The 12,288-nt window shown below is 44.5% G+C and overlaps 1 protein-coding gene across 1 annotated transcript in view; it reads right to left on the bottom strand.

Moving 5' to 3' along the window:
- Window positions 1–434: 434 nt before the first annotated feature.
- LOC133119294 (C-Jun-amino-terminal kinase-interacting protein 2-like) overlaps window positions 435–12,288 on the bottom strand; it is a 63,493-nt gene continuing 51,639 nt past the window's right edge. The window contains exons 8-13 of the mRNA XM_061229822.1: window positions 11,104–11,276; window positions 10,696–10,805; window positions 9,518–9,640; window positions 7,851–7,921; window positions 5,589–5,687; window positions 435–4,531 (exon numbers count right to left, since the gene is read on the bottom strand). Of these exons, the coding sequence (XP_061085806.1) occupies window positions 4,459–4,531; window positions 5,589–5,687; window positions 7,851–7,921; window positions 9,518–9,640; window positions 10,696–10,805; window positions 11,104–11,276 (649 nt within the window). The 3' untranslated portion in view covers window positions 435–4,458. The remainder of the gene's footprint in view (window positions 4,532–5,588; window positions 5,688–7,850; window positions 7,922–9,517; window positions 9,641–10,695; window positions 10,806–11,103; window positions 11,277–12,288) is intronic.

Below are 12,288 nucleotides of genomic sequence, written 5' to 3'. Positions count from 1 at the left end.
TACTCACGATAAAAGCCAGAGACGCCGCTAATCGAGAGGCACACTGCTCACCACTGGTATTATAGGGACAGTACTGACCACTGTATCACTATAGGGACTCTGCTGACCACTGTATTGCTAAAGGGACACTGCTTACTACGGTGTTACAACAGCGATACTGCTTTACCACTTAATTACTATTCATAGTTGCATTGCTGTGGTCGTCATAGTGATGTCCAAATTGTGACCGTTTACCGGCATTTACAGGAAGCAAACTTCTGCACAAAGATATGAACATAAAAGATGGACAAAACAACCTTTTCTTCAACATTTTTGAACCAGTTGAACTGGAAATTGTAAAATCACGTTTTGCACCAACTGTTTACATTTTGTGACATGCAAGGCATTTTGGGTGTGATTTATCACTGGAAAAAAGTGCAGACAGACAAGACAACTCACATCAAGCATATATTTTATTCATAAGACCAGATCCATGACAAGGCAGTGTGAATACTTTTTTTTGTTTTTGTTTTGTTTTTTTTAACAAGTCCTTATTTTAAAGATAAAGATAAGATAGTTGATCACACACTGATGTGTTCAAAGTTACACTTCATTGATAATACGGGCTATTGAGAATTGACAGGAGGCCGTTTTCCTACTGGAAAAGACGGGGGTTAGAAGTAGCCGTGTCAAGACCGGGGATTGCTGAAAACCTCTCTTGCATCAAAAAGAGAGGCTGGGTGCATGTTTGCAGGAGTACAAAGCAAAGAGATACATTTTATTTTTTTATACAGAATATACTGGCAAGATGCAATACGTTTCTTTATGAAAGGTAAGTCTGTACACCTCCCGTTTGAAACACGACCGTTTCTACGCCGCTCTATTGTAGCTGTCTACTGCAGCGTTTGACACGCCCGAAAGCTCAAAGTGTTACATTTGCGCCCGCGGTGACAGCGTAATATCGATATCGCCACGCCGACAGCGACCTCTGCTGGAGCGGCAGACACCCCCCAGTTTCACGAATCCCGCCGAGAAAAGATGGACAAGAAACAAGCGAGACATAAAATAAAATTCCAGAAAATGTAAGTCAATAAATAAATAAATGAATAAATAAATACATACATCCTCTCATTAGATTTTCGCGATGACTGTTCGTTAAGTTGTATTTTTACATCTGAATTTCAATAACATACCGAGCATAAACGACCCGGCTGAAGCATGAAGACTTTCGGTTACAATGATCTAACTTAGAACAAGAAATAGTTTTCTTCTGGCCACCATCACTTTACCAATCCCCTCCCCCCAAACCCCAACATTAATATTCCGTTCACAAATCAACTTCCATGCATAACTACTGGTTACCATGGAAATTCCATCAAAACCTTTTGAGCAATGGTGGTGCAGATTCTTGCATTTTTTTCCGACACGCTCTTTTTGTGTTAAATATTCTGCCATCTGAAAGAGCTGTGGTGGGAACCTCGGGTCCAGATATAATAAAATATACTGTATAATCCACCATTATGTATTTAGCCACTGGGATATAGAGGGAGAGCCAATTAACCACTTGCTAATATGCATAGCCAGCAGCACATGTAAAAAAAAAAAACATATTTTTATTAAATAAATAAAAAAGTGGGAACACTGTCAATAATTCGATAGAATGCAGTTTGTTTCCTGTATTATGACTGGCCATAAGTGTTCCTGAAAAGAGAACGCTGTCACTTCACAGTACTGCACACTATAAAACTAAAATCGCAAATACATGGCATTGGGTTGTATTCTTCGTTTCCACAATGTTCTTCCGACTCTTCGCTTATGTTTCAGTGTCTTCTCTTTGATCCCTGACACACAACATACGAATATTACAATTAACACATATTAATATTAATAGAGAATATCGTATATGCACGTCGTCGACTGCAATTTAATTTAATTTGCCACATCCCGGGAGATTACCACATGCATCAGTGATGCTGTGTAAAGAGAGTTGGAAAGATAAACTCTTGTGACGTAATGTAAACAAAGTCTATGACTTCCTCCGCTGAGCTCTTCTACCCTGCAATTCTTATTATTTATGTTTATTTATCAGGGACAGTGCACATTCATAAACATTTTCAGTTTCAATGCGCCAGAGTTAGCAAATTAGCTAATTTCCATCTGTCGTCCCGAACCTGCGTGTCTTTGGACTGAACGTTACCGTATAAGGGAATTATCCCTCTCTCAACACATCAACGAACTTTTAGTTTTTTTTTCGTTTTTTTCTTACAATTTCAGCACACCAACGATTCACGTTTACACATTAAGGACGTGTCCCTGAAATCTGGACCTTGAGTTTTTACATAAATGGAGAATCTATCTGCTCTCATTTCAACAAGAGAAATTCTAAACTACTATTCCATTTCCAATATATTCAAATGTCAAACCGGCCCTTTTTATACATAGGAAACTGTTCATGTGTATCTGTATGAGTCTTATTTCAGTGAAGTATATGTACACAGTTATGTAAAATGCAACTCAGAGAGATAAAACAATTGCTCTCTTCAAAGTACCTTTTTCCCCCCTTTGTCGCTGTAGTTCTGTCGCCTTGTCGTTTTTGAGGGATACGCAACACTGACCCCTGCTGGGCGCAGGAGTAACTGTCGGGGACTGTTCCGAATGGCATGGCAACCTGGGTGTGGTCAGTGGGTCAAGTTCTCACTCTCTCTCTCTCTCTCTCTCTCTCTCTCTCTCACTCTCTCTCTCTCTCTCTCTCTCTCTCTCTCTCTCTCTCTCTCTCTCTCTCTCTCTCTCTCACGCTCTCCCTCTCTCTTCATTTAGCCTCAATCACAACTCGGGGCTTTTCAAAGAGACGACCGATCTTTTCTCCCAGGCGGCTAACACAGCTACAGATATTGATATTGCTCTATTAAAAGAGCATGGAGTATTTCTTTGGGGAAGTAAACAGAGGAGTGGCCTCACTACGGACAGAATAATTAATAAGTCTCTTCGTAATTCCTTCCCCCCACACTATAACATGCAGTACAGAATCTACACTGAAGCCACGTACTGACAAAGATGAAGTCGTGTCTCCTAAAAATGCACACCTCTCTGTACAAAAACAGCAGAAGAACGACAGGGACGTCCCACAACACACCTGGGCCAAAACACAAAAAGAGCTTCAATGGCCTGGAGGAAGTGATGTCATAAGAAATGGAAGGGAGGTTAATCACACAGTTCTCGACATGATTTCACTCTTCTTCGCGTGTTCTTATGACACGCAACTGTGCAGGTATTGTGGCTACTGACTGAACAAGAGTTCAACCGGGAGCATTTGGCGGAATTTTCCGGAAATGAGATTCTGTAAAACACAAGTCTGAGTAATGGTTATGCCATTAAAAAAAACAAACATGTTTTTTAATAACAGGAGAGCGCCAAGACTTTACGTCCAGAGGGGGTGTCAATACAGACACCCCCCAGTTCCAAGGCCGTGTCCTACTTCAACAGTACTGTCCAGAGAGCTCTTCAGAGATATTATCGCGCTGCTATAGCCCAACTCCGGATCGACAAGTGCTAGCTGTTTTATCACCGATAGCGACTGTTACAGGTGTGTATTCACCTGTTTGACTGCTGGACCCGCGCTGCTTCTTTCTCTTGCATGAAGCGCAGGTAGACTGACAGCCATCATCCATTGTACCCAGTGCTTTGCCATAAGCACTTTGGATGGTACTTTTGTTACCGTGTGAGCTGTCTCTGTTTTGCTCTGCTTGTACATGCACAGCGTTTACATTTGGATGACTGGAGAGCACCCCATTCCCAGGATCCTGCAACATTCCCAGGATCCCCGCCCTATTACCAGGATTCCCGGGGTCCTCCAGTCATTAGGATTGAGACAGTTGGACAGGTATTCCACTTCATCCGGATGTTGATTTTGGTAGAAATAACACGCGCATTTTTCTTGGCAAATTCATCTGTACACACTCCAGTAAATCCATTAAATATACAAAGCCTATTCCAAACCCAGTCCTTATGAATCAGCACATCTTTGTTTTTTTCTATTATGTTCCCCGTGTGTGTGTGTGTGTGTGTGTGTGTGTGTACGACGTGTGTGCGTGCGAGCGTGTGCGTGTGCTTGCGCGTTACCCTTATAGCCATGCACGGGCGTCAAACATACGTCGGCGAAACTCTCTTCCACGTTTTAAAACGAAGAGAATCGAATTCCTCAAAAAAAACCAAAAAAAAAACCAAACCCAAAAAAAAACCAGCTGCTGTCACCCACAGTCACGCCTCTCTCCGCGTTGTAGAAAAGAAGTCGAAGGAACAGGCGAGTCCCTCCGAGGAGAGGGGGGGGAACGGTGGAGAGGTCCCGGACGGAGAGAGAGACTCGGCTCAGAAAGAAGGTATGGTACAGGAGAGGACAGCCGCTCCACTTCCCCGGCGGGGGAGGGGGGGGGGGGAGTGCGGGAAGAACGTACGCGCTCGCACCAGGAAACGGCCCCCCCCCTACTCCAGGTAGATGTCCTCCGTGGGGCAGGCGTAGTCCAGGTGCTCCTGATAGTACTCTTGGAAAGCCCGTCTGAAAGAAGCGCGAAACGGAGGACGTTACAGAGAGGAGGGGGTAGCGGGGGAGAGAGGGAGGAGAGGAGGTGTGGGAGGGAGGGGAAGAGGGGGAGAGTGTGGAAAAAGGGAGAGGAGAGGGAGAAGGCTGAGGAGGGGTGATGAGGCTCTACAGAGTATTCATTTACATTACATTATTGGTATTTAGGAGACGTTCTTATCCAGAGCGACGTACAGTTGATTAGACTAAGCAGGAGTCAATCCTCCCCTGGAGCAATGCAGGGATAAGGGCCCAATGACTGTGCAGATCTTATTGTGGCTACACCGGGGATTGAACCACTGACCTTGTGTGTCCCAGTCATTTACCTTAACCACTACGCTACAGACCGGCCACTACATTTACACTGACACAAGAAGGCTTGCATTCTTTATCTTCAGCGCATACTACGTAATATGTATCACTCTAGCAGCGCATAGCAACATACGCTGGTCCATCTCTCCCAGAAAAATAAGAAACGGTAAAATAATTGCACATTTGTCCGTGTGATAACCTTTAACCCTCTGGAGAGTAGGTTTTTGTAATGTAAAAAAAAAAAAAGTCACATATTTCTGACCTCTGACACCTTAAAGCAGTGGTTCTTAACCTTATTGGAGGTACTGAACCCTGCAAGCTTCATCAGTGCATTCACCGAACCCTTCGTAATTGGAGAAATAAAATACGATTCCTCCAAACATAGGTACATATTTTATTGGAAAATAAAATATATACCTATGCTTTTATCAAACCCCCTGGGCTAAAGGGGTTAAATTGCAACTCCATCTTTTCTGGATTGGTTGACCACAATTAAAGGGCCTGTCCTCACATCCACACATTTTTCACGTCATTGAGTCAGTTAGTGGGGACGTACTGCCCCGGTATTAATATTAAAGTGAGGACCGCTCTTCCCCACTGAAGGCCATGAACTGAATCTCCCCTTGCTGAAGGTGAAAAGATCGGCACGGACGATTTCGGTTCGACGCGCTTGAAGGCGTGATTAACCGCAGCTAGGCTCAGGAGGGGCACGGATAGGACATACCCCACGCACTCCGCCACGCGCCGCATGGAATCCTGGGATACGAAGACGTGGCAGGCGAACCGGTTCAGCGTCGGGTGCTTGGTGATGAACCCGAAGTAGCTGCGGGAGGAGAATCGCAAAAAACGAATTGGAGTAAAAGTACTACGTCATCTGAACAGGAAACGGGAAACGGATCAGCTGTACCGAGGGCCGTTGTTATACGTTCTCAAAAAAACTAAAACAGGAAGTCACAGGAAGGCAAACATCCTGAATGCACGATATAATAATAATAATAATAATAATAATAATAATAATAATTTGTTATTTAGCTGACATTTTTATCCAAAGGGACTTAGTTGGTTTGACTCCGCAGGGGACAATCCCCCCTGGAGCAAAGTGGGGTTAAGGGCCTTGCTCAAGAGCCCAACAGCGGTGTGGATCTTATCATGGCTACACCGGGGACCGACCTTCAGGGTCCCGGTCATGTACCTTAACCGCTACGTTACAGGCTGCACTAAACTCCCATTTCCGTTTAACTCAATTTAACTCATCTGCCAACTGTCCAGATGACAGATCCAATCATATTTGCGATGTAGGGAAGAATACATTTCCTGCTTCAGTGTTCTTGGATGGTGTCATGTTCTGAGTTTGTTCTGTCTGTTTTTGTGTTTAGTGTAGTTTATTCTTGTTATTTATTGGTTCTTAATTCATTATCATTCATATCCGGTTATTGTTGCCCATGACAGTTATTGCATTCGTGATCCCCTGTGATGTCTGTGTCTGAATGTGTCTGAGCCCAAGTCCCTCCCCTGTCTGCGTGCTTCACTATCGCATATACAAGCCTCGCATTCCTTACTTCTGGCTTCTCTCAATAGTTAAATGTTGTAAAGCACTATTCTTCCTAACTACTACTAATTTAGATATTGTACAGTACTAATCCGATTAATACACTTACTGTCTAACAAACTAACAGTCACTTTAATTGGGTAGTTTAGATTTAATCACGTAACTAAACAACATTATCCCCTAGTTTTCCGCGCTGTTCTATAACTCCGCCTTCATATGCTATCCCTGAATACTCGCTTAGTTTCAGCAAAGTGTTCGCACCTGTCTCTGACTATCACTTTGTCTTCACTCTATGCAAATGTCTACTCCCTAATCCGGAGCCGTATGTTTTACATATGTGTTACGTGCATCCAGTTCGCGTTTTCGTCTCCCCCTGTTATTGTATCATTATATTATGTTTCCCCCGTTGTCTATTTGTTTAGCCCACCTTTTTCCTGAACCCCGCCTAGATTGTCACCTTCCCTCATGTATTTAAACCTCTGCAGTACTCATTGTAAGAATGCTGATCATATTCAGTGCCGAGATTTAAGTAGGCCTGTTTATTGAGATTCTTACCACACCCCTTTGTTTTGATTTCCGAGTTTGCCTTGCCCTTTTGTTTTGGTTGCCCATATGTTTCTTTGGTTTTTGATTATTTGCTTCTCCTTCTCGACTCTGATTTTTGCCTCAGCTCTTTTGTACCTTTGTTTTTCTGACTCCCTGGATTTTATCCTTTTGATCGTTTTTTCGACTATTCTTTTGCTTTTCGATTTGGACATTGTCTGTTGATCTCTTGACTCTGAACCTTGGACTGAATAAACAACGCTTTTGGATCATCCCTTGGTATGCTTTTGGGTCCTCAGTGCCGTACTTAACAGATGGTCACCTAACACCTCAACCACACTGTATGATCAAGGAACAAAGCTCACCCTGAATTATCAAGGGGGGGTTAAGAAGCACAGGGGGGAAGCTAAGTGTGAAAGACAGTTTACTGTTTGCTTTGCTGACAATGACCATTGTGGTCAATCACACACACGAAACAATGCCCATTTGGTTTCCTTCCCGACATCACATGCATACAAAATAATGTGTATTCGTCTGCCTGTCACCCAATCAGGGACAGGTACCTGCATTTTACTTCAGGAGGTTTTGGGGCATAAAAGCTCATTCTCATATAACATGATTTTGTAACTGCCCTGCCTCACTTTTACCCGGTATTCTTCATAGTGTAATTAAGACTATTTTTGCTGTATTAATAAATTGTTATTAACCTGAACCTGAAGTTTTACTTCACAAGGGATCAAATTCCTACAGATATTAAGGGAATGTTAGTCAAACAAATACAAAGCTTCAAGATAAAATGCAAAAATGTACAAGTGAACGGGTCGGCCATCTTAGGACGGGCCTGATAACAGCGGCAGGGAAAAACAAAATGGCTGTCGTGGAGCTCACTCTCACCAGCTGTTCTTGGGGTGGCATCCGCAGAAGGAGATGTTCTTCATCTGGAAGAAGTGACTGCACCTGTCAAACTGAGCACAAACAGGAAGCATCAGCAGAGAGCGCTCCACCCCCTGCTCTTCAGAGCCAATTGGATCGCAACAAAAAAGCAGTCATAAACGGAACAGTCAAGACATTACATTCAGATTACATTATTGCCATTTGGCAGACGCTCTTATCCAGCACGACGTACAACAAAGTGCAAAGTGCATACCCATAACCAGGGATAAGTGTGCTGAAAGAGCCTAGAGGGAAGTACAATTTCAAGTGCTACCAGTACAACAAAGATTTTACTAGAGCCTATTTGATTAATCTGACAACAGATTATATCTAAAACTGTTTTTATACAGCACAATGCAATAGAATGAGACGCATAGAAACAATAAACAGCTAACGTAGCCAAGTGAAACGAGGGAAAATAGCATCCTAGGGAACGTTATTACACAAGCAGTGACACAATATTCCAGGTTCAGAAAGTAAAAGTCCTCCCCAGTGTTTAGTTCCAGTCCCCTGAGTTTGCCGATTAGCACAACTCTTCAGCCAGGAGGGAGAACTAATGAGTGCAATCAGCTGGCTGTGTTCATGGGTGGAAGAAACACACGGCAGGACTTTGACTTTCTGACCCCTGACGTCAAACGACCGGCGGCTTTGGCTACTTGGTACCCAGCATGCTGTGTGTTACGAGCTAAAAATGAAATTGATCAAAGCACAGCTTTGAAAGAGGACAGGGTGCGAACAGCTAGGGGGCTTCATTTATAACCAACACAAGGGGAGTTTTGCACAACTCCCAATGAGATAATCAAACGAAACACAACACACAACATAACCTGACGCAACATAACATAACCTGACATAACGTAACATAACATAACAAGAACAGGCCATTCCACCAAACAATACTTGCCACTTTCCTACCACTAAACTGAACCTAACGCTTAACTTACCTAAAAACGAGATCTACCTCTCACTCTCACACACTCATACTCAGTCACACACGCACACACACATTCTCACACTCACTCAGACACTCACACACACACTTAGTCATACATGCGCACACACACACATTCTCACACTCACTCAGACACTCACACACACACTTAGTCACACACGCGCACACACACACATTCTCACACTCACTCAGACACTCACACATACACTTAGTCACACACACGCGCACACACACACATTCTCACACTCACTCAGACACTCACACACACACTCAGTCACACAGGCACACACACATTCTCACACTCACTCTCACACACAGTCACACACGCACACACACATTCTCACACTCACTCTCACACACACACGCACACACACACACACATACACATTCACACACCCTCCTCTCCCCTCCATGGTGATGCACACCCACACTCACACACACACACACACACACACTCAGTCACACACACACCCACACACACACACACACACACACACACTCACACACACACACACACACACACTCAGTCACACACACACACACACACTCTCACACACACACACACACACACACACACTCAGTCACACACACACACCCACACTCTCACACTCACACTCACACACACCCACACACACTCTCACACACACACACACACACACACACCTCTCCCTCTCACCTCGTCGGCGGTGCTGAACTGGTCCTCCAGGCTCATGACCAGCTTCACGCCGCTCGGACGCACCTCCAGCTCGCACAGCGCCGCCGGACGCAGGTGCACCGTCAGCTTCCGCGACACCGCGATCTACGGGCACACGCGCGCGACTGCTGAGTGTGTGAACATGCAACACGTCTGTGCGTGTAGATATGGACGGAAACATGGATTGATGTGCGTATATATGGTAGATTGGTGTGTGTGTGTGTGTGTGTGTGTGTGAGTGAGTGTAAACATGGTGGATTAATGTGTGTAAATATGGGAGGTCGATGTGTGTGTGTGTGCGCGTCTGTATAAAAATGGTGGATTAGTGTAAATATGGTAGATTGGTGTGTGTGTGTGTGTGTATTTGTGTGTGTGTAGACATGGTGGATTGGTGTGTGTAAACATGGTGGATTTGTGTCTGAAAATATGTCAGATTGATGTGTGTGTGTAAACATGGTCGATTGAAGTGTGTAAATATGGTGGATTAATGTGTGTGAACATATCAAATTGATGTGTGTAAATATGGTAGATGTGTGTGTGTGTGTATGTGTGTGTGTATAAACATGGTGGATTGATATGTGTAAACATATTGGATTGATGTGTGTAAATATGGTAGATTGGTGTGTGTGTGTGTGTGTGTGTGTGTATGTGTGAGTGTAAACATGGTGGATTAATGTGTGTACATATGGGAGGTCGATGTGTGTGTGTGTGCGCGTGTGTATAAAAATGGTGGATTAGTGTAAATATGGTAGATTGGTGTGTGTGTGTGTGTGTATTTGTGTGTGTGTAGACATGGTGGATTGGTGTGTGTAAACATGGTGGATTTGTGTCTGAAAATATGTCAGATTGATGTGTGTGTAAACATGGTCGATTGGTGTGTGTGTGTGTGTGTGTAAACATTAGATTGATGTGTGTAAATATGGTAGATTTGTGTGTGTGTATGTGTGTGTGTATAAACATGGTGGATTGATATGTGTAAACATATTAGATTGATGTGTGTAAATATGGTAGATTGGTGTGTGTGTGTGTGTGTATAAACGTGGTGGATTGATATGTGTAAACATATTAGATTGATATGTGTAAATATGGTAGATTGGTGTGTGTGTGTGTAAACACGGTGGATTGATGTGTGTAAATATGGCAGGTGGGCGGGTCTATACCTTCTGCATAGCGGCACAAAGGATCCCGTTGCCTTGGTGATAGGGCACTTCCACGGAGCCGAGAAACTGAACACTGAAGCTCTCCATCCAGGCGGTGTTCCTCTTCATCCCTACAATGCCACAGTCATCCTCACCCTTTCATCCTCATCCTGTACCCTTTCCATTTGTACTGAATTCCTGTCATTGGTGAACATTGCCTTTTTGCAGGCCTTAAGTAAGAAATTACAGCCGAAGGAAATAAGATGATATACACAGCGCATTGGCACAGAACATCAGCTGTGCTAACAGAGCGCTAGCAAAATAAATAACCATAAACGACCGATTGGTATTAAGGTTGGAGTCACGCTATCGGCTCAGGACTGGGTTGAGAGCGGCCGATGTCCATCTTGCACTTCCCCGAGTTCTTACCGATCGTCTCCCTGGCCTGACCTACGACCTCCTGGGCGTAGTACGCGGGGAAGATGCCCCTCTCTCCTGTGCGCATGTTGTAGCCCCTGTACCAGTAGTCATCTTCCTCCTCCTCCACGAACAGGGGGTCGTCCACGTCCAGTTCCAGCTCGTCCGCGTGGCGCGGGATAAACCTGGAGGGGACGGGAAGGGACCGGGATCAACCCCCCGCGCTCCCGCCCGCCTCGGGAACGCCGACGGCATTCCAAACAATGGATCAACAACCTGATTACGTTACATTACATTACATTACATTATTGCCATTTGGCAGACGCTCTTATCCAGAGCGACGTACAGTTGATTAGACTAAGCAGGAGACAATCCTCCCCTGGAGCAATGCAGGGTTAAGGGCCTCGCTCAAGGGCCCAACGGCTGTGCGGATCTTATTGTGGCTACACCAGGATTAGAACCACCGATCTTCCCAGTCATTTACCTTAGCCACAACGCTAAAGGCCCCACCCGATTAGATTCGATTTGTGTCACAAGCCCAAGCCAAGGGAAGGACAAAAGAGGGAGAAGACACACGATTAAGAGAACTTAGTTCTAGGTTTCAATGATAACCTTAAGAAAATGAACAAATACAAAAAGACGTGAGGTGTGCAAGTCAGTAGGATCAGTGGTGGAGAAAGTGCAGGAGTGAGTGTACGTGTTCTGTCAGGTGTTGTGGCAGGCAGCTTTATTATCACACAGCACGACATATTATAGAGAACAACATTCATCATTCATTCATTCATTCATTATCCTAATCCGCTTATCCTGAACAGGGTCGCAGGGGGGCTGGAGCCTATCCCAGCATATGTAACAGGTGAAGAAATGGCCTGAGTCCGAGGTGGGATTTGAACCCCGGCCTCTCACTTGTACCAAATTATTTGTTGAACGAACGCGTTACCAGTCAGCTAAAGACGAACTCGCCACTAGCCAAGGGCAACAACGTTCTTTTGAATTTGAGGGGTACGTCATCGGGGAGTGTTGTCACGGTAACCTGCTACCAGCCTTCGCTTTCACTGCACCATCCGTGCTTACTAGCGAACTAGCTGAGCTAACCATGTTACACATACATTGGGCGAAAGGCAGGAATACACCCTGGACAGGTCACCAGTCCATCGCAGGGCACACGCACCATTCACTCACACACTCATATCTACA

This window comes from Conger conger, chromosome 19 (assembly GCF_963514075.1).
Source record: "Conger conger chromosome 19, fConCon1.1, whole genome shotgun sequence".
Lineage (NCBI taxonomy): Eukaryota > Metazoa > Chordata > Actinopteri > Anguilliformes > Congridae > Conger > Conger conger.
This window is presented reverse-complemented; position numbering and strand designations above follow the sequence as displayed.